This window comes from Balaenoptera musculus, chromosome 8 (genome assembly GCF_009873245.2).
Source record: "Balaenoptera musculus isolate JJ_BM4_2016_0621 chromosome 8, mBalMus1.pri.v3, whole genome shotgun sequence".
In the NCBI taxonomy this organism is placed as follows: Eukaryota; Metazoa; Chordata; class Mammalia; order Artiodactyla; family Balaenopteridae; genus Balaenoptera; species Balaenoptera musculus.
The window spans coordinates 92,847,464-92,874,113 of NC_045792.1; the positions used below are offsets into that span (position 1 = coordinate 92,847,464).

The 26,650-nt window shown below is 37.8% G+C and overlaps 1 protein-coding gene across 2 annotated transcripts in view; it reads left to right on the forward strand.

Annotated features, from left to right (window-relative positions):
* TTC17 (tetratricopeptide repeat domain 17) overlaps positions 1-26,650 on the forward strand; it is a 147,668-nt gene that overhangs the window by 69,720 nt on the left and 51,298 nt on the right. For both annotated transcript variants that reach the window (XM_036859291.1, XM_036859292.1), the window contains exon 17: positions 15,106-15,276. In XM_036859291.1, coding sequence (XP_036715186.1) covers positions 15,106-15,276 — 171 coding nt within the window. The remainder of the gene's footprint in view (positions 1-15,105; positions 15,277-26,650) is intronic.

The window sequence follows — 26,650 nt, forward strand, 5'->3', positions numbered from 1 at the left end:
TGCTGGGAAGGAAAACATAATAGATTGATTTTTTAATTGCCAACTCTCAAGTTGACTGTGAAAGAGAAGCTACTGCTTCCAGTTTTGATTAAACATTTTATTTTGGCAGTTTTTAAATACATACTTTTTGTCCACATTTATTGACTTGTTATTTTACAATTCAACTTAAATAGAACTGAATTGGCCACTTTAACAAACTCATTTTTCAGTAACAACATACTTGGCCTTTTTTAAAGTAAAATGGAACCTGTTAAATAAACTTACAATGCTTTTGAGTATAAGTAAGGTCTCTTGAGTGCTCAACACTAAAAAAGGACTTTTTTAAAATTGAAAATAACAAGGTGTCACAGAAAATGGAATTTCATGAAACAATAATGATTATCTTCTCTAATGATGAAAAATGGAAAATAATTTATAATAAGCAAAACGTGGATATTAAATCTGTAATATTCATGATAGTGGATTTTCCAAGCGTTTATTACTTAAGAGTATTTTCTACATACTTTCATTCTTCAGTTTCACTGATTTGAAAATTAAAAAGTTACATCTAAAAAAGATGCTTTCTACTACTTAAGCAATATACATTGTTCTATTATTATGTCTCTGATATGCATAATTTTACTTTTAGTATTCTTCATTCAGTATTACTTTTCTTACATTAGAAAACATAAGATCAATGGAAGGTTATATTTGTTAGACTTCATTACATGCGTATAGGTATGCCGCTAACAGTGGCATTGTTATTAACTGAGTATAATTAAGCATCAGCCCCACAATCTCTGAACATTGGTCTTTTCTTAATCCACTGAGACACCTACCCACTTAAAATTATTGGCCCAGATCTTTAGAAATTATGAATAAATGTTATACAGAACTCAGACTTTAATGTCTAGGTATGGTTAGAATTTTATATACATTTCTCTATAACATGTATTTCAAAGCTTTCACCACCATAGAAAAAAATAGAATTTCCAAATCACGTACATGAGCTTTAATATCTGTTCCAATGTGCAGAAGAATTATCCTGTGTTGTCTTTATAATGTTTCTGTATTTATAGCATCTACTTACTATTTGCCTAAATCTTACCTCCTTTTATAACTTGTTTCTCGCCTGTGGTTTTAGTCTGTGTTCTTCCACCCAAATTTCTGTAGATTTATAACTTGTAGCTTAAAGCAATTTTACATGGAGTTCAGATTTTGAAGGAAAAGAAATCCTGCATTTTGCTGCCCTCCTGTGGACTATCCAACACATGCTACGTGCAGTTAAGGACCTTTGCTTTATCACATTCTTGATGAGAATTAGTGAAGATATCTGCTTTAAAAAAAAGAAAGAAAATACAGTCTGAAAGACACAGTTTTTATAGCATTTTTAATATGCTACTAGTTAGCTTCCCTCCATTTATTTTTGTTGGAAGAATGAAAACTGGTTAACTTTTTACAGGCTCAGAATCCTGTAGGTGCAGGTGCATCCTGCAACAAAGCTAGATGTACCTCTCTATATGTAATATGTATAAATTTTTATACTTCTTTACTTAAAGGGCTTTAATTATTTGGCTAACAAACAATCCTTTGATAAGTATCTATGTGACGGTGAGAGAAGGGATAAGAAAAGTGCCTTTTTTATGAATCTAGAAGCAAAGGTTATGATTTACTCAAGTCACAGAGTCAGTCATTGGTAGCACAGAGACTGAAATCTGAGTCCTCTGTCTTCCAAGACCAGTGTGGCTCTCATGCGTAATTCTTTTATTCTCAAGCCATAAACTATTCCACTGCCAAGACTGAAAGAATTCATATTTGTAGATTCTTGAGTCATTGTATGAAAGTAGTATAATCACTGCACTTCTTATATCATCCCTCAAAAGAGATACATACATCCCTATATAAAACATGCCTCTGAACTATATTATGGGGGACAGTCATAATGAACCCTAAAAGCACACCTAAAATGGTCCCTTTCAGTTTAGCGTGTCACTTTGATCTCTTCTGAATTTTGCATCATTAGATTGCTGTAAAGCCTTGGATTTTACACAGAAGATCTGGTAGCCGTAATTGTAATATTCGCTCAGTAGGTAATACTTGTCTTTTGGGATTCCCAGCATTTAGGTTTCATGAGCAAAATGGTTACCTTTTGTTTTCATAAGAGGTTAAGACATTTAGCCAGGTTTTGTTAACCAGTGGTTTTACACTTCAGCCTCCGAAAGACATTAAGTATATATATAAATACTTCTTGGTTTTTAACATGAAATTTTGTTCAGCATGCAAAAAAAATTGTTTTCTTTTGAGGAATGAGCCTGTTGGCCCCTGCTTAAGATCTTTCTACAGTTGTCCTCCACTCATTATAGATTGTTAACCTGGCCAAATAATATTTAAGAAAAATGAAATTTGATAGTGGATATAACCTTCTAAAGCAATAGATATTTGTTTTCTTTCAACCAAAGGGACCTGAGTATGGCTTATTTATTCATTCATTTATTCAACTAATGTCTACTATTCTAGGAACTAGAAACCAAACAAACAAACAAAAAACTCCAAGTCTTACGGAGCTCCATTCTAGTAAAGAGAAACAGAGCAGATGATAAACATACTAAAGAAGTTATTTAGTATGTTAGAAAATAAGTGCTCTGGGGAAAAATAAATAGAGCAGGAGGGTTGGTGTGATATTTAAATTGGATTGTTAAGGGAGGCCCCATTGAGAAAGTGACACTTGAGCAAAGATTTGAAGGAGGTAAAGGGTTGGACCATGCAGACATACAGCATAAGAGCATTTCAGGCAGAGAAAATAGTTGTTGCAAAAGCTTATGCAAGGAGAGCTTTTCTGTGGTTTGGTGGTGTTGGAGGAAATGAAAGCAGAGACGAACAGGAGGAGGGTAGAACCGCATCTTCACTGCCTTGCAGACCATTCTAAGAAGAGAAAGAATGGTAGGTGCAGGTATTATTCTAAGAGAAAGATGTATGATTTGGAAGGTTTTGAGCATTAGAGGAAAATGATCTGATGTACATTTTAAGAGGATTCTTCTGGCTGCTCTGTTGAAGATAGATTGTAGTCAGGTAAGGGCACGAGCAGGAAGACCAGTTAGGATGCTGTTGCAAAGATGTAGGTGAAGGATGATGTTGCCTTGGACCAGTGGGGTGAGAGGGGAGAAGGGGAGAAGTGATCATCCTATTTGGGGTATATTTTTGAAGGTGGAACCAATAAGACACTACCAGAGGAAGTATGGGAAATGAAAGAAACAGAGGTCAGGGTGACTCCTAAATATGGGACCTAAGGAACTAGGTGCTATTTAATGAGATTTTTAATAACCAGTGGTGCTATTTAATGAGATAAAGTCTGAGGAAGGAACAGATTTAGGGAGAAAAACAAGTTTGGTTTTAAACAAGTTTCAGTTGCCTTCTAAATGTTTAAGTGATGTTATTGGGTAGGCAGTTGGACATATATGAATGTCATTATGGTCAAGGAAGAGCCCCAGGCTAGAGATGAAAATTTGTGAACCATGGACATATGAATGTCTTTTAAAATCACAAAATTGGATGAAGTTACCTCAGTGATTAGTATAAAAAGAAAAGAGGTCAACGATTAATTACTAGGGCATTCCAGCCAACATTTAGTGGTCGGGAAGAGGAAGAACATTACAGGAGCAGCCAGTAAGACAGTAGGGAAACCAGGCAAGTATTCTGTTCCAGAAGCCAAGTGAAGAAAGTGTTCCAAGGAGTGGTCCGTTATATCATTATTCTTATGCTACATGGATATATTCTAAGAGCTTGAGTTGGATGAGGACAGAGAATAAAGCATCGATTTCTGAACATGGAGGTTGTTGGCAGTCTTCTAAAAGTTTGTATTAAATGGCTTGTGAAGTAGGTGAGGAAGTGGAGATGGCCAGCAGCTCTTTCAAGGAGTTTTGCTGTAGCGAGGAGCAGAAAAATGGGATGGTAGTTGGGGGGGGGGATGTGGGATCGAAGATATTTGGTTTCGGTTTTATTGTTCTAAAAATAAGAGGTATTGCAGTGTGTTCCTGTAGGAAATATCCAGTAAAGAGGAAGAAATTGAAGATGCAGAAAAAACTGTAGAAGCAAAACTCTTGAATAAACAGAAGGGGATGGGCTCCAAGGCACAAGTGTAGCCTAGAGGTTGTCCTTAGATAGGAGAAGGTACAATATATAGGTATAGATGTAGGTATGATGGTGAGACTTTTGATTACTTCTCAGTGAAGTAAGAGGCCAGTTGTCAGATGAGTGTGAAGAGGGGCAGAGGAGGTTAGAAATATAATGAGAGAGGAAGGGCTGAAAACAATGGACTCAGAATGTGAACTGACTAGAGAGGTTTCTAATTTTGGTAACTGGATAAATGTCAATGTCATTAATTTAGAGAAGGAATATGGAAAAGAAATGATCTATGCCTTGATGTGGGGCTGGAAACTAAGTTCAGTGATAGACATGTTCATACAGAGATGCCACTGGTTCCCTCAGATTGTTCAGGGTGAGAAGAAAAGTCCTAGAATGGAATCTTAGAAAATACTAGCATTTAAGGAGCAGAGCCAGTGAAAGAGTGAGTAAAGAGAGGTATTGGGAGAACCAAGAGGGAGCTGGGTCTTGCAGGTCAGAAGAACAGAGGGTTTGAGAAGGAAAAAGAAATCAACAGTAGCATGTCCTATATTGGTTCCTAAAGTAGGGTACAAATATCACCAGAGGCACGCAAGCTTTTAGGTGGTACTTAGAGTAACATTTTTTGATTTTAGTATTTGTGGCTTATTCTAATGGGCATTAGAAGAAATAAATAACCAACACATCAAGCCTGTAATTCATGAAAAGTGGTACTGATTTTCCCTTTTAACATAAATTAATGTAAGATTAAACAGTGACTCCATTTAAAGAAGAACATTGCATAAATTATGGTACTGGTACCTATGGAAAAATCACGACATTAGTGGACGAATGAATAGTGTGGGAACCTCTGAGTTTAACAGTTTAGAAAATCATTTGGTGACCTCATTTTATCAAAAGTATTTTCTGTAAAATGGGGAAATATCTATACTAAAACAAGAATAAATTTTAGGAAAATAGAAATATTAAAGTGAGCTCTCTATGTATAGTTGAATTACTTTTAGAGTTACTGGCATAGATTCTAAACTATATAACTTTTGTTTCATCCTGTCACTGTGTAACTAAAATAACTTTAAAGCAAATAGTTAATGATACCAGGAATCATTCTTTAGGTAATATATAATAGGACACAAATAAGGAAGACTTTTTAAAAATTCACTTGTTAGAAACATGAAAAAGTAATTCTGTGTTTGGAATAAAATAGTAGAAAAATTTGGCAGCTGAGTGAAGAAGTAAGGCATTTATAAGGAGGGTATTCTAAGGCCCAGCATGTAATACACACAGAGCAAGTGGTTTTATTCTCTGTCTCTGGGACTCTTGGAACTGAGTCACTGCAGCTTGGTTGTGATGCTCCAAGAGGACTGTGTCCAAGGGCAGCAACTAAGCAGTCACTCTAGACATTTGAGTAGCACTTCTTGAAGTCAGCTAGGAGGTTAGCACTGCAGCTTGCTACTCAGTTATGGAATGCTTTTGTTCATTACCTTAAAAATAAGAAGTTGCAAATTTATAATCTGAGTTACAGAGCTTAACACTTCAGGTGTGCGAATGGTCTTGGCCAGTGTTAGGGTTACTATCTTGAGTCTCCAATAGGAAGTGAGTTATACTTTTGAGTTTGTAAATTAAGTTAAGATCATGGTTCTGCTTCCTTTATGCTCTGTATGTAGTGCGGGGACACCCACTGGAAGGCATCGTTAATCATATTTTGTGAACACTTACCTACAGATAGGGTTGGAAAGTTATACTGAGACATCTTTCTTTGTGTATAGGCTCCATTCTGCATCAGGAACTTACTGTGGTTTCCTGCATTCACATCACTGAGGTCACAGTGATTGTACACACCAGCAAGAAAAATGAAGGATGAGCAAGATGGGGTCTGTTTTATCTAGCCCCCACTAATTATTGAACAAGATAGTTTTACTATGGTTTGTCACTGCAGTAGTACATGTCTCCTGATAGGAACTGAAGGGGACAAACTTCTAGTTATAAATACTTTGTGTGTAGTAAGTTAGGCAAGTTCATTGGATGCTATCTTTTTACATCTTCAGTTTCCATTCATTGTTGCAGATGTTTTTGGAGATATTTCAGTTTGTGATGTTAAGCTTTGCTATCTCATATAGCAAGCATTTGCATGACTCCTCCCCATTCAAAAAGATTATTCTAATTGGCAGAACTAACTCACTGTCTTTCTCTCTCTCTCTCTCTCTCTCTCTCTCTCTCTCTCTCTCTCTCACACACACACACACACACACACACACACACACAATCCATGCTACATTAGAGTGGGCTCTTTTATAAGTGACCTATACCTCAGAAAATTCTTTACATGCACTGCAAACCAACTAGTTGAAATGAATTCCCAGTTTTGGAGTTCTTGTTTGAAACAGTGAGCACCGGCAGTTCCCTGGCAGTCCAGTGGTTAGGACTCGGTGCTTTCACTGCCATGGGCCCAGCTTTAATCCCTGGTCAGGGAACTAAAATCCCACAAGCTGCAAGGTGCGGCCAAAAAGAACAACAAAATAATAGGGGCTTCCCTGGTGGTGCAGTGGTTAAGAATCTGCCTACCAATGCAGGGGACACGGGTTCGATCCCACATGCCCCAGAGCAACTAAGCCCATGCACCACAACTACTGAGCCTGTGCTCTAGAGCCAGTGAGCCACAACTACTGAGCTTGCACTCTAGAGCTCACGAGCCACAACTACTGAAGCCCACACCCCTAGAGCCTGTGCTCTGCAACAAGAGAAGCCACCGTGATGAGAAGCCCGCGCACTGCAATGAAAGAGTAGCCCCTGCTCGCCGCAACTAGAGAAAGCCTGCACGCAGCAATGAAGACCCAACGCAGCCAAAAATAAATAAGTAAAATAAATAAATTTATTAAGAAAAAACAAAAAACAGCACCAAATATTTCAACCCCTTTACAAATTTAATCATTGAATAATTTTTTTTTTAACTCAGTTCCATGGGCTGATGGAAATAAAGCAGTTGAGCCTGATAATCAGTAGAAAAGAGCATTCGTGAGATTTAAAATACATATGACTGAGGATACCTGGCATATATATATGTGTCCGTGTATATGCTGGTTTGGGTTTTTTCCCCTCTTTTTTCTTTCAGTGTTAGTTATTACAAGTAGTCGAATTTATTTCATACTAAACTGTTGTGATCTTTGACGAAGAAAATCTCAGTAGTCTGTTACTTTTTCTTAAGCACCAAAGTTTATTTAGTTATGATCTTGAAAATACAGGAGAAATTTAAATCATATTTCATAGCTGTTGAAAAGAACACAGCTTTGGATTCTCTTGTCTTCTCATTTAGTTTATTTTTATTGATATAACAACAAATCTAAATTTGCCATTCAATACTTGCCAGTCTGAAAGCAGTTTAAACTGCTTTAGCTGTCAGGCATTACTTAATAACCCAGTCAGATCACAAATACCCAAAATGATAATTAGTTTAAAAAATAATAAAATAAAACAAGCATATCAAATTTCAGGAGAAGGAACTAGAGGTCAGTAGCAGCTGATAGGGTATGTGGTGTTGATCTAAACTTCTGAGTCCTGGTATACCTGTAGTAATATAGCCAATTTCCCTTGATGATGTGAAATACAGCTAGAGGAAAACCTAACATGAACAAAACAAATAATTCACCACCTCCCTCACAGTACACTGCCTAAATACCATAAATGTTAAAAACTGGGAGAGAGCAAGGTCCTAGAAACTGTGTTATTTATTATGTGCTAAGTGGCCACTGAGGTGAATGCCTCCAGGCAACTTTCATTTGGTGATATAAAGCAAAAGGAAACAGTATGATACTATCATTTATTTTTCTATGCTTTTCACTTGATTTAGTGCACTGACCATATGTACTTAGATTTAGGTAGATACACTCAAAGTTCCTGTCTTAATCCCAAACCCCTAAAGTGAGTCTGATATCAGGCAGCTAGGGAACTTTCTTACTGAAAGCCACAAGGCCTTGCTCAAAATGTTCTGTGGTAGCGGGACTTCAGTGGCCTTTCTGTTAACCTTGGTTTAAATATTCATACTTATTACCCAAACCAGTGTAAAGGACAATTCCTAACCCTCTTTGTCCTCATATCTAAGTCCTATGAGATATTACTAGGCTCAAGTCCTTAACAATCATGGAATAACTAGGCTCTTGTGTTCTCATTTAAAGATACTGTTCTTATAATCCACTTAGTCTGAGGAGTAAAAAAGACCAAGTAGCCTTTGACATTTTATTAGCCTTGGCCTTGCATTATATCCTTGCTTTAGGAAAAAGCGCAAGCCTAATGGCAGTAAATGCTTCTGATGGTAGGTCCCTTTCCCATTATGCATATCTCTGGGCCTCCATTTATAGTTTGAGGAGGGGGAGCAGAGTTAAATCTATTGATTTTTCTACTAGACTTTTTTCCTTGACATCAGCAGGTGACCAATCACTTGCAGCAAGAGAAAGAAGAGGTAAATATAAACTGCAAAGGTTGTGAGTAGCTAGGAAATCTAAGCCCTCCCCTGTTCCTTCATCCCAACCCTCTGTTTATAGGCTTATTCTAGGTATTAAGAATTGCATGAAGCCAACTCACTGCAAAAATATGTGGTTGACGCAAATAGACATGCTTAATTTAAGCTCACTGACCACATAAGGACTTTAATATCATTCTGTCTTTTGCAAAGTCAGTGGAAGTTGTACCAGACCATGACGTATGATGATGCTATTGTGGAATACTTGTTTTCTTTACCACAGACACCCCGCTCTCCTGGCTCCTTGTGTTGGCTTATATTGTTTTCAGTAGCTCTTCCCCATAACCCTCCCTCCTGCCCTCCCCCCGCACGAAAATTCTAATCTTGCCCATCCTTCAAGGCCCACTTCTGCTATATGCCTTACTGATCCCTTAATTATTAGGTAATGCATAACCGGTCGTTCCACCTGCGCCTCTCCTTCAGCTCCTGTGACTTGCCATTACAGTTACTTGTGTACAAGACGCTACTCTCCGACAGGACTTCTCTAGCTCATTTAGAGCAGGGACCAATCCTGTTTTTCATCTTCATACCCTGGCCCACCATGCATTCCACACCGTCCTCCCAATGTTTAGCCCATAGAATGTGCTTAAATTGCAAATTAGCTAATGGCATTTCAGGTTTGAACTACTGAAAATACCTAGTAATAGAGGGTAATTAACTCATACCCACCCACTGTTTATCTGGAATGCTTTATCCCAGACCCCCACTCAACATACATATATAGATATAGATCTTCTTTTGAGGTCTGCAGCTCCCACACAATAGGAGGGGGAATAGAAAAGGAATTATCTCATTTGAAGGCACATGTGTCCGCTAGAAGATGACACATCTAATAGATAGCCTGTATTTTCTCCTGTCTGCACTGTTTTGTTTTTTTTTTTAAACATCTTTATTGAAGTATAATTGCCTTACAATGGTGTGTTAGCTTCTGCTTTATAACAAAGTTAATCAGTTATACATATACAATATGTTCCCATATCTCTTCCCTCTTGCACTGTTTTTAATGAAAGTTACAAATGTCCTTGTTGACCCTCATTGAAAAACTGACATTTACGGGTAAATCAGTAAGTGTGAGAATCTATTGGATTTGTTTCCCCAGCATTCTTGCTTGAAACAAATTTCCCTAGGCTGAAGTAAGACAGAGATTTAAATTTAATAATAACAATAATAACAAAAACAATAATAACAATAAAATATTCAACAGCAGCTATGGCAGTTAATTTTCTTTCTTTTTCAATATAGTTTCTACACGGGAAAATCTTTCCTAGTAAATTTCCAGTAAATGTTTAAATTCCCTTGTTTAGACATCTAACCTGATCTTTCACATTTGTGGAGGAAGTTACAGCTGTGGAGAGCTTGAATTGCATCACTGGAGTCATGTCTTCCACAGTCTCCATGTCATGGTGTCTGTGTCTCAACTGGTGCTGACTTTGCTCCCTGTGCTTTAGTCACTTAAGTGATGGCCATGTGGCAAGACAAAGAGGCCAGATTTATTGCTAGTTCTCTTTTTTCTTCTCTAAAAGAAGGCAGGGAGTATAGGTCTATAGAAACCAATGCACCTCTGAACTCTTGGGCAAATCAGATTCCCCCACCATGTGTGAAGAGAGTGTTACCCAGGATAGAATTTAACTCTAGAATATGTAGTAAAAGGGAATCCCTCTCTCTCTCTCTCTCTCTCTCTCTCTCACTCTCTCTTTTCTTTTGAGGTCACACACTTTTCTTTCTTAGTTTTTCCTTTTTAAGCTCACTTGTGACTCATTCACCTCACCACGAGGGAATACCTGTATAATCCTGAGGTTGCTGATTTCAAGTCTTTAATATGGTGTTTTCTGTCATTGCCGTACTTTTAAGGTCAGCCAGTACATAACTATTACTTTTAAACCTCCTGCAAAGAATTCCATTCAGCAGTAATTGCTGAATGGGAACAAGTCTGAGCCATTACTTCCGTCAAAATGATTTCTCTCATCTTTCTAAGTGGAGGACAGCACAGGACAGAGGAAGTGAGGCAGTTTCCCTTGTCTCAGGTGCAGCCATCAGCATCCTAGGTTCACCTAAATTCAAGGAGTTCTGTATGCTTATGTTCACAGTGGTTTCAGCAATAGTGTTTCCTACAGCTCCTCTTATTGTAGCACAGTAGCTTCTCTCTCCATTTCAGATAAAGAACCTAGACACAGAGAAGGGAATTGATTTGCCAAGGTTCATATGGTAAGGCTGCAGCTGAGGCAGGATTTGAATTCATACCATGGAATGCTCCTCTTAGAACAATGTCTGCAAGACTTTGTCACAACCTCTGGAGGTGGAAATCATAAAGGAATCTGTTCCCAGTGAGGTTTCTTACTGCTTCACGTATACCTATTTCTCTGTGTAGTACCAAGCCCCACATGCCACCCACAGTTAAATTTTCCTCATAATATTTTAAAGTAATCTTGCATAGTAATGGTGCACAACTGAAAGATACACTTTCGTTCACTTCACAATTTATATTACTATTTTTTCCTAAAAGATACATATCCTACTAGAGAAATAAATATGAAATTAGTTACTTGGCTCTTACAAAGTTCTGAGGCCTCTCAATTTTGTGGCATTTCTTTCTTACAACTAACCCTAAAGGATTCCTAACCCAACCAGGAATCTCTTACCAACTTATGAGATTCAGAAGAGAAGAATTCTTAAAAAAGAAGAGAAGAGAAGAATTCTTTTTAACAAGTAAGTGGTTACCCAACTCCAGTTAGAAAATAAATATTCTTCTAGGACCTTTGTAAACAGAATTTATATGAGAAGATAGGAGATTTCTTTAACCTTAGTCATGGTAGGAGTTCCTGAGAACTTAGTTTACTCTGAAAATCTGTTTAGCCACAGAATAAATTGTGCCTTTCTCCCTTAGGAGACTTATGCTTTGACAAGGTATATTAAATATTTAGTTGTTTTCCAGAACACCCTTGTAGGGGGGGTTAATATTAATAACCCAACTTATGCAGTCAATACTCTAACCACAGAAAAGGATGTTGCTGTGTCTAAGATCTCATAGCAGTTCCAGAATCAGAAATATCCTCTTTGGAGTTTCATGCTTAGTTGGTGTTGCCTTGTACTCTCTTACTTCTAAGAAAAACCAGACTGCCAGGATTTGAATTGCTAAATGCTTTGCAAGCAAGTATAGAGCATTAAGCAGAGAAAAGTGTTTCCATTTTCACCTGGAACCTTGTTATCTAAAGCATTTCATTTAAATCATGTAGTTCCAAAAACAACAACAACAACAAAAACATACCTCTCAAGGTTAGTCCAAGTCACAGAATCTCCTCATTTTTGCATTAGCAAAAAATAATAGCCTTATGCACGGAAGATGACTTTTTACTTTTTAGGTGTCTTTCCATTTTTCCTTCTCCAACATTTTCTTGTGTTTCTTTAATAAGAACATCATCTCTGCCTTTGCTGGGAAGACAAGCAATATTTTTCTACATAGGCAACTTTTTTTTAGTTCCCCTTTGAGCTAGAGTAGACCTATACTATAGTCCAAAGAATAGAAACTTATTTTTTCTGAAATTCTTCAGTTCTCCCTCAGGCAACTGGAAGGAGTAATTCAAAATTTAGGCAATATGACTTTCTATGATTACCCTAGATAATCATGGAAATCACACCAGAATGCTAAACCAGTCTGTTTTTAACTGTCAACCTAAGAAAATTCATATTAATAGTTCTAATTTTAAAGCATGTAGTTTTTACATGATCATTTTGACTGTGCCTATTTCCAAGAAATATCCTAACATAAACTTCTTATGCCTCCTTTAATTCCCCCAGATCTCCCTGATCCCCTTTCCTGCCCTCTCCCTCAGAGGTATTGGCCCCAATTTCCTGAGTTGGAGGGCAAGACATTCTTAGAATGCAGAAGGCTTGCTTCAAGAGGATGTCTGGGCTAGAGGTCTTGCAAGAGGACTAATTTTAGCTTCACATCGTATCTTATAAATTACCTAGAGAGCATTTTTAAATATTGCAGACATTTTAAAAGATGAAACCAATTAAATTTTTATAGTAGAAAGAGGGTGGGAGAGAAAAATAAGATGGCAAAGGTTGGAGGAGGAAATCAACTGCAGGAAACACAGCTAGAATTTCACTGGGTTCCAGTGTTAAAGGTTTATCTTTTTGCTTTACTTGACCTGTGTCAAGATGAAAAATGCTTTAGAGGCAAATTCACCAAAGCTGAAGGCAGAGAGAATATTCACTAGGAAAACATGTTTAAAATTATCAGTATCACTGTCATCATTTTTTCCTCTCTGCTTTTAATAGTCATGCTTATTTATTTCCCAATTAAGAATTGCCTCTGAAAAGCATGCTGTTCTTCATAGTGAATTTTAGTCAGTTGGGTGTGTAGAGTTGTTGTTGTCATTGCTCTGTTTTATTTTAATGCTCTTATGCTTGGTTTCCCCGTACTTAATTGCACGTACTAGGTGGTGAAGACAGAAGTAGAGGCAAATCTGCAACCTCTGTCTGGCTTCTCAGGAGAATCTGGAGAAAGAAAGCAGCTACCATTGCTCATGGCTTCTTTTCTTAGCCCTCCAGGGCCCGCACACTCCACACTTTCCATCTCTATCAAATCGTATTTCTCATTGTCTCCCAAACACAAATGAGAATTCCTGTTCCTATTGCTTTGCTCAACACATTATTCCTCCCTGCCTAGAATGCCACCTTCTCTACTTTTTCTGCTAAAGAGGTAGTATTGACTAGGGGAAAGCCAAGAAGCTTTGTGGTAAAATAGAATTAATTCAAATCCCAGATCTACCACTTACTTACTGTTTGACCAACAGTTACTTACTTACTGTTAGTTAAGTTAGTTACTTACTGTTAAGTTACTGTTAAGTTAGTTAGTTACTTACAGTTAGTTACTTACTTACTGTTTGACCAACAGTTACAACAATAGGCAAGTTACTTAGTTTCACTGATAATCAGTTTCCTTATCTGTGAAATTAATAATATTTCACAAGGTGTTTTTGAGGAGTAAGTGGAAGAAAAAATACAGAAGTACTCAATAAATATTGATTCCCTTCCTTATAATTCCCCCTTTTGAAGTTCTGTGTTTTTAAATCCTATGTATTCTTCAAAATTCAAGTTCTAGCTACTCAAAGCTTATTCTCTGAAGCACTTACTTGGCACAGTAGACTACCTCATTATTGTTTGTTGTCTTGCATTTACTGTCTTGTAAGCTTCTTGAGAGCTAAAGCTTCTGATGTAGCCTTGTTGAAAACGGTAGCCTCAGATGTGTGGTAGTGTAGAACTGGAAAATGGGAAGTGAATCCCTAAGTATGCAGTCCCCTTTCTCTCACCTAGGAAGTTGGGAAAGGTTTTGAGTCCATTATGTTTTCTTGGCACAATAAGGAAAATGGCCTGAGAAATGCTATCCAGAATTATGGAATCTGAAAGGGAGTCATCAGATCCAGAAAGAGACTTCTTGTATTTCCATTGCTGCAGAGACAGCCTGATTGGGTACATACATCTCTTTGGGGCAACATTCTCTTAAAAAATAAAAAAACTTTTAGAGAATGTTTGGACGTTCTGATAAAGGAGGAAAGTTACTTTTACACTCTTACCCAGAGAATTGTCCTATAATATGAATGTAGGCTTCCACTGAACATGCACCTTCAGTAGCAATGCACATGGAACATGAGGAGACCTGTTCAGCCAGCCAGATCCCCACTACAGCAGACACAACAACCCCGGAGAATGTCCATCGGGTGGAGCTGGGTAGTGGCTCTTTATCCCTATTAACACACAATCCCTAATAAGGTCAAAGCTCTTCGACTCCTGGGCAAAATTGTAGCAAAAGGTCATGCTCACTATATATATCAGAAGGTATCACAGAGTGCTATGATTACATTCAAGATGTGACATTTTATGCTTAGGTAAATCTTTATTACATGATCAGAACTTGTTTTTCAAAAGAAAAATAGGCACCTGTGTGATCTGACAGTCTTAAATGTGGATTCTCTGCCACCACTATCCCCCTCTAAGTCCTTGGTTTTTAATTTATAATCCTTTACCTTTTGGTATATCTTTCATTTTAAGCTATGATGCAAGAATGGTGTATTTTTCGGCTATAATTCATCTATCTCCAGACTTATTGAGGTACTAATCTGTCACTTATCACCTTCAAAAGGCAAATAGAAGGAAAACCACTTTTTTATGATGTTTCTGACTTTCGGAGAAGTGTTTCACAATCATTCATTATGAATGGAAGGAGATCTTGGGACTTGATCTTTGTTGTTACAGTTTTTTCCCCCAAATACTTACAATAGCCTAACAGGTGAAACTTGAACTTCAGTGCAAAATCTTGAATCACAGTTACGGTCTGCCTTTGGGCACTCCACCTCACTGATTTGTGCATGTTCTGCTGGAGAAAAACCGACAGTCGCCTTTTTGCTCTTCTTGATAGTTGGGGACCTTGAGCTATGGGACTACACAAGAGAGGTTTCTAACGTGCTCTATCTGTGTCTCTTGTCATTGAGGTAATTGTCATGCGAAAACCCTGGACAACAGCCATGACAAACAGAAATATTTTGACAACTCACAGTCACTGGATGCCGCTGAAGAAGAGCCCTCTGAGACAGGAACAGAGGAAGACCCTGTGCTCTCTGTTGAGAATTCAGGGAGGGACTCAGATGTCCTTAGACTTGAAAGTAAGTTGATTTGACCTGAGCTGTGCTTCTGGAGTAAAATCAACTCTCACACTTGAAGCTTAGGCTTTTCTCTACTCTCAAGTGTTTGTTCTTTCTTTTAACAATCACTAACTATATTGTAGATCGTGAGGGTGACCCTCAAGATTGGGAGGCAGAAGGCAAGCTATAAAGTGGAAGTGCTCTGCACACTTCTTTCTGTTTTCTCCACCTCAGCATCTTCATTTGCTAGAACAAATTTGATTTATGTACTAGTCTTTCTTCTTAATGTCATTAGTCTATTGAGTAAGTCATTGAAAAAAAAAAAAGCAAGTTGTATTTATACTAACCCAATAAAATTTAAAGATTTGAAATAACGGGCATGCCTACCAGGCCCTTTCCTAAAATTCCATTTTATGACCACATTTTGAGCTATGCTGTGCTAAAAAGTTTTAAGATTATCAATTTATAATTGCCAAAATGAGTGACTTCTTTTAAGTACTCATCCTGCTTAACCTCTTTTCTGCCTTTGGAACTGTGCACAACTCCTCGCTTGAAACTTTCTCCTTCTTCTCCTCTTGGCTTCTGGGATATCACTTGTTCTTGGTTCTTTTCCTTTGTCCTCAGAATATCTTTTTTCAATTTCATTCACTTATTCTTTACTTTGCCCTTTATTTTTTTTACCCAGGATCTTAACCTTGGTCTTCTTTTCTTAGTCCTCCATGTGTTATCTCTTGGTGTTTCAGATACTTTGGAGTATACCAATGACTCTAAATCTGTATTTTCAGCTAAGACATTCTTTATGACTCCAGATCTTATTTCTACCTTTTTAGTGGTCTCTTTATCTGGATGTGCCACAGCCATTTCAAACTTAACGTACCTAAAATTGAACTTGTCCTCATTTTGCCCTACTTCCTGAACTGTTTCTAGTTCCTATATTCCTGCTCCCTGTTAATGGCACAACTCATCCAGTCATCACTATGTCCAGTCAATCCCTAAAACCTGTTAAATATATCATCTCTTCATCTGTTCTTTGTGGCACTGTCTGAATTTAGACTTTCTTCATTTCTGCCAGGGCTGTTGTAGTAGGTTCACGATTGGCTTCCCTATATCTAGTCCTTTACTTCAGTCTATGTATGGAGAGTGCGAGAGAGGCAGAGGGCGTGTGTGTGTGTAGGGGAGAAAGAGGGAGATAATACATAGAAATTGGTATACAATTTAAAAAGCAGAAACAACCCCTGTTACCAATTTCTTGTGTGTCCAAAGAGTTGTTTCTGAAATCAGACCTTATCTGGTAAGTTGCCTACATTTAAAGTTTTCAGTAGCTATTACCTATCGGAAGAGTCCAAATGTCTTAATGTGGGATATGAGGCAGTTTAGCCCTTGATTCTGTCTCCAACTGAACTGTACCGTCTACTAGTACTCTGCATAGCAGGAAGTACAGACCTTTCACTATTTCCCTCACGTGCCATGCTGCTTTGAGCCTCCGTGTCTTTGCATAGGTTGGGAAGGACCCCTGCATATTCTGTGCTTTTTATAGACAATTCCCATGCATCTCCAAGATCCAGCTCAAATGTCCTCTCCTCTGTGCAGCATTTACAAAGGTCTCCAAGCATTTAGTTGCTCCATTTGCTGTCTTGTTCCTACTTTTTGTCAAGGTATATTTTATACAGTATTAATTGCTTGTATGTCTTATGTTCCATCAGACTGTGAGCTTCTTATATATTGTGTCCTTTATAACTTTATATTCCTGTGTATAGTAAATATTTGTTAGAGTAATGAAATGTGTCTTTTGCCCTCCTGTGTAGATTGGATTAACATATTTAGCAATTACGAAATCTTGTGTTTCCTTCTAAGTGCTATTGTGTATAAAAAAACAATGTCTAAGAGAAGCAAGCTAGACCTCAAAGGGGGAAGTTGTGACCTTCACTTTTGCAGGTTTAGGGAATTAGTTTCATCAGTTCTACCAGAAATCATTGGGCTTTAAGGAAATTAATTTCCCATTTACCAACTCAAAAGAAATTGACTTTTAAACCAGATGGCCACTTTGTTCATTCCCATTGGGTCTACTCCTCTCTAGTGCCTGGCAGCCTCACGTCTCTTACTGACATCAGGTACCCATACAACCAAATGAACATCACGAGGGAGGCTGATACTGAGTGATGTTAAGGGGTTTTGGGGTTTTTTGGTTTTTTTTTTTTTTTTTTTTTTTTCTTGGCCATGCCACAGGGCATGCAGGATCTTAGTTCCTCGACCAGGGATCAAACCCACGCCCCCTGCAGTGGAAGCACGGAGTCTTAACCACTGGACCACCAGGGAAGTCCTGGGGTATTTTTTTCAGTTTACAGAAACTGTTCCTATTCCAATACAACTCCTTAATGAGTGGAATACTCATGGCAACCAAATTAGAGTCTTTTCCTACGACAATTCAAAATAAAACCCAACCAAAATCTTATTCTTTGTCTCTTCGTTTTCCAAATACATCATTGCTTGAGGCAGATAACCTAGTGTTTAAGTTTCTTTAGTTCCATGTTTCCCATGTAGTTCCATTCCATCCCCATACTGGGAACACTGAATGGTTGCCCTGGCTGGGGCTAGGTGTTTGCCAGGTCCCTTCAACATTATGCAAACTGTCTCTTAGGGTGCATTCCTTTTCACATTGCTAATTTAATTATAGTATGATGATGACTCTTACTAGTTTTACTCTTAGGTACTAACTTTTTTTTTTTACCGTTTCTAAATTCTGGGATACTGACAAGTCCACAGGGACCACAGTCATGGTATAAGTTAGCATGTTTATACCAGCAGGCTTCCTATAGTGTGGTTAGGAGTCAGAAAGACTCTATTTTTTAATATAAATAGTATGGTATAATAAAAGTCAAGCATAGACATTAAAGAATTTTTTAAAACTCTATTTTTGGAGGAAATTTTAAAGAAATACAAATAGTTAAGCCCGCTCCAGTAACCATAAATTATTATGATAATCACTACCTTTTTGTGGTACTTGATACCTTACAAAGTTATGAACTGTGTATTAACCTTGTGAAATAGATATTAACCCCATCTTGTAGCTGAGAAAATTGAGACTCAGAGTAGTTAGGTACCTTGCCTAACATCTTCAGTAGGTGACGTATAACTAAAGCTCATCCTCAGGCCTTCAGCTTCCGTACACTGTATATCATTTGCCTGTGGTTCTCAGAAATAGGGGTTTGAACTATGGGATGCAGCAAAACCAGTTCTAAGAGGGAAGTTTATAGCAATACAAGCCTAGCTCAAGAAACAAGAAAAATCTCAAACAATCTAACCTTACACCTAAAGGAACTAGGGAAAGAAGAACAAATAAAACCCAAAGTTAGCAGAAAGAAAGAAATCATAAAGATCAGAGCAGAAATAAATGAAATAGAAACAAAGAAAACAATAGCAAAGATCAATAAAACTAAAAGCTTGTTCTTTGAGAAGATAAGCAAAATTGATAAACCATTAGCCAGACTCATCAAGAAAAAGAGGGAGAGGACTCAAATCAATAAAATGAGAAATGAAAAAGGAGGCGTTACAAGAGAAACCACAGAAATACAAAGCTTCCTAAGAGACTACTAAAGCAACTCTATGCCAATAAAATGGACAACCTGGAAGAAATGGACAAGTTCTTAGAAAGGTATAACCTTCCAAGACTGAACCAGGAAAAATAGAAAATATGAACAGAACAATCACAAGTAATGAAATTGAAACTGTGATTAAAAATCTTCCAACAAACAAAAGTCCAGGACCAGATGGCTTCACAGGTGAATTCTATCAAACAATTAGAGAAGAGCTAACACCCATCCTTCTCAAACTCTTCCAAAAAATTGCAGAGGAAGGAACACTCCCAAATTCATTCTATGAGGCCATCATCACCCTGATACCAAAACCAAAGATACTACAAAAAAAGAAAATTACCAACCAATATCACTGATGAATATAGATGCAAAAATCCTCAACAAGATACTAGCAAACAAAGTCCAACAACACATTAAAAGGATCATACACCATGATCAGGTGGGATTTATCTCAGGGATGCAAGGATTCTTCAATATATGCAAATCAATCAATGTGATATACCATATTAACAAATTGAAGAATAAAAAACATATGATCATCTCAATAGACACAGAAAAAGCTTTAGACAAAATTCAACACCCATTTATGATAAAAACTCTCCAGAAAGTGGGCATAGAGGGAACCTACCTCAACATAATAAAGGCCATATACGACAAACCCACAGCAAACATCATTCTCAGTGGTGGAAAACTGAAAGCATTTCCTCTAAGATCAGGAACAAGACAAGGATGTCCACTCTCGCCACTATTATTCAGCATAGTTTTGGAAGTCCTAGCCACGGCAATCAGAGAAGAAAAAGAAATAAAAGGAATACAAATCGTCACTGATTGCAGATGACATAATACTATACATAGAGAATCTGAAAGATGCCACCAGAAAACTACTAGAGCTAATCAATGAATTTGGTAAGGTTGCAGGATACAAAATTAATGCACAGAAATCTCTTGCATTCCTATACACTAATGATGAAAAATCTGAAAGATAAATTAAGGAAACAATCCCATTTACCATTGCAACAGAAAGTATAAAATACCTAGGAATAAACCTACTTAGGCAGACAAAAGACCTGTATGCAAAAAACTATAAGACACTGATGAAAGAAGTTAAAGATGATACCAACAGATGGAGAGATATACCATGTTCTTGGATTGGAAGAATCAATATTGTGAAAATGACTATACTACCCAAAGCAATCTACAGATTCAGTGCAATCCCTATCAAATTACCAATGGCATTTTTTACAGAACTAGAACAAAAAATCTTAAAATTTGTATGGGGACACAAAAGACCCCGAGTAGCCAAAGCAGTCTTGAGGGAAAACACTGGAGCTGGAGGAATCAGACTCCCTGACTTCAGACTATATACTACAAAGCTACAGTAATCAAGACAATATGGTACTGGCACAAAAACAGAAATGTAGATCAATGGAACAGGATAGAAAGCCCAGAGATAAGCCCACACACCTATGGTCAACTAATCTGTGACAAAGGAGGCAAGGATATACAGTGGAAAAAAGACAGTCTCAATAAGTGGTGCTGGGAAAACTGGACAGCTACATGTAAAAGAATGAAATTAGAACACTCCCTAACACCATACACAAAAATAAACTCAAAATGGGGGCTTCCCTGGTGGCACAGTGGTTGAGAATCTGCCTGCCAATGCAGGGGACACGGGTTCGAGCCCTGGTCTGGGAAGATCCCACATGCTGCAGAGCAACTGGGCCCGTGAGCCACAACTACTGAGCCTGCGCGTCTGGAGCCTGTGCTTCGCAACAAGAGAGGCCGCGATAGTGAGAGGCCCGCACACCGCAATGAAGAGTGACCCCCACTTGCCGCAACTAGAGAAAGCCCTCGCACAGAAACGAAGACCCAACACAGCCAAAAATAAATAAATTAATTAATTAATTTAAAAAAAAAACAAAAAAAACTCAAAATGGATTAGAGACCTAAATGTAAGACTGGACACTATATAACTCTTAGAGGAAAACATAGGAAGAATACTCTTTGACATAAATCACAGCAAGATCTTTTTTGATCCACCTCCTAGAGTAATGGAAATAAAAACAAAAATAAACAAATGGGACCTAATGATACTTAAAAGCTTTTGCAAAGCAAAGGAAACTACAAACAAGACGAAAAGACAGCCCTCAGAATGGGAGAAAGTATTTGCAAATGAAGCAACAGACAAAGGATTAATCTCCAAAATATATAAACAGCTCATGCAGCTCAATATTAAAAAAACAAACAACCCAATCCAAAAATGGGCAGAAGACCTAAATAGACATTTCTCCAAAGAAGACATACAGGTTGCCAACAAACACGTGAAAGGATGCTCAACATCACTAATTATTAGAGAAATGCAAATCAAAACTACAATGAGGTATCACCTCACACCAGTTAGAATGGGCATCAGAAAATCTACAAACAACAAATGCTGGAGAGGGTGTGGAGAAAAGGGAACCTGCTTGCACTGTTGGTGGGAATGTAAATTGATACAGCCACTATGGAGAACAGTATGGAGATTCCTTAAAAAACTAAAAATAGAATTACCATATGACCCAGCAGTCCTACTACTGGGCATATACCCAGAGAAAACCATAATTCAAAAAGACACATGCATCCCATTGTTCACTGCAGCACTATTCTCAATAGCCAGGTCATGGAAGCAACCTAAATGCCCATCGATAGACGAATGGATAAAGAAGATGTGGAACATATATACAATGGAATATTACTCAGCCATTAAAAAGGAACAAAATTGGGTCATTTGTAGAGACATGGATGGATCTAGAGACTGTCATACAGAGTGAAGTAAGTCAGAAAGAGAAAAACAAATATCGTATCTAATGCATATATGTGGAACCTAGAAAAATGGTACAGATGAACCAGTTTGCAGGGCAGAAATAGAGACTCAGATGTAGAGAACAAATGTATGGACACTAAGGGGGGAAAGTAGCAGGGGGGTGGGGGTGGTGGTGTGATGAATTGGGAGATTGGGATTGACATAAATACACTAATATGTGTAAAATGGATAACTAATAAGAACCTGCTGTATAAAAAAATAAATAAAATTTAAAAAAAAGAAATAGGGTTTTGATAGATTAGAACTTTATTTTTTAATTTGTAAGGTCATTTTTAAAGAAAACTAGCATCTGCTATTACCATTATTTTATAAAACAACATTTTAATGTCAAAAAAGTACAAAGGCAATCTTAGAATAAAGGTCAGTCTTTCTGAAAAATGGACAGTTGGCAACTTTACACCAACAAATGTGTATCTGGATGGACATAAGTTGTGTGTGTGTATTATAACTTTAGATACATGTTCTTTTTTTGTTTCTCACTTTGCTAAGGATTGGTGAAAATCGTGTAGCTGATTAACATTTTTAAAACCGCGGCTTTAATACCTCATCATCTACTCCAGAATTCCTGCCCCAGAAACCTGATCTGTGGAGCGTAGGTTTTGTAGTCAGAGATACTGTTATCATGTCCTGGCTCTGCCACCTACTTAGTTGTTAAATATTGGGCAAACTGAGCCTTCCTTACCTCAAAAAAAAAAAAAAGCCTCAGAGTGCTCTTGAATATTTAAATGAGATAACTTAGGGAAACATTTGTACCAGTACAGAGATGGACTATGACACAGATGGAACTCAGGAAGTGTTCATTTCTATCAATACAAACACAGGCGTGACTCTGCTGCTTCCCGACTTAGAGGCTGCTTGTGAGCTAAAGTCCTCACAAATACATACACACAGTATCTGCTCAATGAACGTCAGTAAAGGGGGCCCTGACATTTTTGCACAAGAGTTATTACAGGAACAATTCCCTGTTTGCTTTTCTAGGTTATTTTCTCCAAATTCTCAGTCTTCTCTTAACTATCCTAACCCAGATAAAAGAAGGAAGAGCACCAGTGGTGCAAATGAAAACTCATGATTGTTGTTTTCTTCTCAGAAGTGAATCATTTCCCTGCCTACCTTAGTCTGAGTAATTTAATCTAAGCCTTTTGTGCTGATTACTGGCTTGAAATTTTATGCCATTGTTTATGCATTAAGTCTTCAGTCCACAGGTTTATACTCTGACTTCAAAAAAGAGATCACTGCCTTTTTTTTAATTGAAGTATAGTTGCTGCACAATGTTATATGTTACAGATGTACGATATAGTGATTCTTAAAGGTTATCCTCCATTTATAGTTGTTATAAAATATTGGCCATTCTCCGTGTTGTACAATATATCCTTGTAGCTTATTTTATACCTAATAGTTTGTACCTCTTAATCCCCTACTCCTATATTGCCCTTCCCTCCTTCCCTCTCCCCACTGGTAACCTCTAGTTTGTTCTCTATATCTGTGAATCTGCTTCTTTTTTGTTATATTCACTAGTTTGTTATATTTTTTAGATTCCACATATAACTGATATCATACAATATTTGCCTCTTCTGTCTGACTTATTTCACTTAGCATAATGCCCTCCAAGTCTATCCATGTTGCTGCAGAGAAGGCACTAGAACTCCAGGCAGAATTGCCCAAGGTCCTATGGTGGTGAAGTCCTAATTTGAAACCAACTTTGTCTAATTCCAGAGTATACTTTCTATTTTGTGAGACAAAGGAACATATCCTTAAGGGTAGAATGGGCCTGCTTGCCTTCAGAAACCACAGTCTAATAGTAAATGGATATTAATCATGTAAGAAGACTTTCTGGAGGAGATGTTTTGAGTCCAAACTTTGAAGGAAGGATTTTGTCTTGCTGGTCATTTCTTTGAATGTGTGACCTTTACCTCTGTTTATTCTCGATCTATTTCATTTTGAATGTAGCACTTATCTTTTCAGACTCTGCTCCCTAAAACTCTTCTTGAAACCTCTCTTCCAAGATTATTAATACTGCTTCTTGTCAAACACAGTCACCTTTTTTAATCACCCTCTGATGGTCCCCTCCCTCTCAGTAGTGCTCCCAGCGTTGTCTGGCTTGTGCTTCTGCTCCGGGCATGGGCAGCTCAGTCTCGCCCTGGGTAGCCCATTCCAATTCTGACCATTCATAAGCCGTTCCTAATATTGAGCTAAAGTATGACTTCTCGTTTCTAGTCCTGCCCTCTGAGGCTAACAAAGTCTTGCCTCTCACTAATGTCACATTTCCTTAGATATTTGAAGATGAGTATTGTTCCTGTCTACCCACCCCCCATGTTTTTGCTTCTTTTAGCTAAATGTCCTCATTTTCTTCAATAACTTCTCTTTATTATAGTTTTTATACCCTTCAGCATCCTTGAAGTACTCACTCTGGAATTTTTTTTAATCTTTCTAGCAAAATATTTTTCAGGTCTGATTGTGTGTGTGTGTGTGTGCGTGTGTGTGTGCGCACAGTATATCAGCTACTCTTCCTACTATGGGATCACTCTTGATTTCTTCAGACCTTCTTCATTTAACATGGTTTTGAGTACTTTCACCAAGTCACTTTTCTGTGAATATGGTCCACTTTGAAAATCTCTTAAACTGTGGTGCCCAGACCATGAATTTCCAGGTGTGTCTGGAATGTTGCAGAGTTACAGTGGACTTCTTTTTTTCTTCCTTTTTTTTCTTTCTTTATTCTCTCTGTTTTTTGTTTGTTTTTTTCTTTTTCTAATCAGAACTACATACACTTCTCTCCATCTCTCAGCACTTCTCCTTGTCCCTGTGATTCTTGCCATGTTACCTCACAGACTCAGCTGTGAGTTTTCCCAGTACCCTGAGAGGATTCATCAAAGTGAAAAAACGTGAACTCATACAAGCCTCACTGCGGGTGCTCAGTCTCTTCACTTCACAATATTTATTCTCCTTTTTCCAGTTTGAAAATGGTACATGTTGAAGAAGATAAAGAAAAAATAAAGATATGGGTCTCAGTCTCTCTGTTTCCAGTTTTCATCATAGCATCTGCCCCGCAAGCAGCAGTCTAATATTTACTTTTTCTTCCTACTTCAAGTATAACTTAAAACCTTCTGAGATCCCTCTGCAGTCCGGACCTCTCTCCAGACCTGAATTCTGTATTTCCAGCTGCCTGTTGGACAATGTCTGGGGATACGTTCCTCCATCCATTCTAGCCTAGACCATAGCTCCATGGGTTGTTATATCCTGAGCCCTCAGCATATTCTTAAGCACATAACAACAGGTGTTTAAATGAATTAATGAATAAGCGTCTGAAATTCCAACACTATCCTATTGTCCTCTGCCAAGTCCATCATCTTTGTAAATAGCATTATGTTTTCATATTCACAGATTCTAAAATTTCACATAGTAAAAAAATCTTGACATCATCTTCGGATTTATTCTGTTTGCCATTATATCCATATAATTACCAAATTCTATTAATTTTTCTTCATTGAAATTTCTTCATACCTCTTTCCCTCCCTTTCTAAAATCTCCCCTTTACCCCCAGCCTGTCACCTTCTCTTTATATAACTCTTACAGAGATTGTTGAAGCACCTTTCTAATTGTCCTCTGTTCTGTCTTCCTTCTGTCCTCCACCCCCTAACTCCTAAATCACCAGCTGATTTACTAATCTAACCTTTATAAATATTGCAGCTCTCATCTTGTTATTCTTTGCTTAACAAACTAGAAGCTCCCTTTACAATGAATCTTCTTCCTGACTTTCCCAGACACTCTCAGTGTCACCCACCTTCCCTAAATATCTTATTTGCTGATATACTCTGTATACGTTTTTTGTTCTAGTTAATTTAAAATTAGTAGTGCCTTCACATATACCTTCCTTATGCCTGTATCTGTATGTGTGTATATGGGTATGTGAGTATATACATACCTGCTTTTTTAGTTTCATCACTCGGGGAGTGCCCTCCCTGAACCTCTATTCTGTCTGAATCCTGCCTCAGGTAGTCTACTCTCCTGTAAGAAGCATTTTGTGACTACATTCAATTATGTTTTTCCTTTAGAAAAAAAAATTTTAATGTAATTGTTCTCTTATTGTTTAATGTATTGATATATAGTTTTGTGTCTCCAGCTTGATTATCTTTAATTCCTTGGGACCAGATTCCTTTTGCTCCCACCTGTATAGCATATAGCATGGAGATGGGCATGTAATAGGGTCTAAATAAATAAAGATTGGTTTATGTTTTCTCACTCGTAGCACATTTATGATCTCCCCATTGCTCACCTTTATTTGGTGGTGTTCTCTAAGAATTGCTGTCACCCCGACCCCGGCAGCCTTGGAAAAGGCCGAATGGCTGCCAGCAGCAGCAGACCGCAGCAAGTTCCATAGTCTCTCAGTTGAATACTGATTTTCATCAATGAAAGGCCCTTTCTCTAAGAACTTTTTGATAATGATATCTATTACCATATGGTAAGGGCACAGGGAAGTATCAACCTTTGGGACCTGGGCTTGCAGAACTCTTTGCAACTAAAAAACATGAATGCTTTCTAGATAGTAGTAGTTACTGAATGGAAATAAGGCTTCCACACACAGTATCCCTATGCAGCTCTAACTACACACTAGGGAATTAGTTACCTGCTGTCTATCTTTGACCAAAAGCCACTTTTCTTTAAACCCGTATTCTTGGCTATGGCCAAATCTATCAAAAATCCTCTTCTGTCTCAGGACCAGGTGCAAGGAACCCCATGGCCATAGGAGAAAGAAGGAGAAGAAGCTAAAATAACATGAGGAGTGCTTAGAGACAGCTCTGTTGCTACAAGTCAGTTGCCAGGCAATTCTAATTAAGTTCCTGTTTGGGATCCCTATAGCAATCCTTTTCAGCTGCTTTCCTGGATTAGCTACTGAGAAGTTTGTAAATGACGTAGTGTGCCAGACACTATGCTGAAAACATGG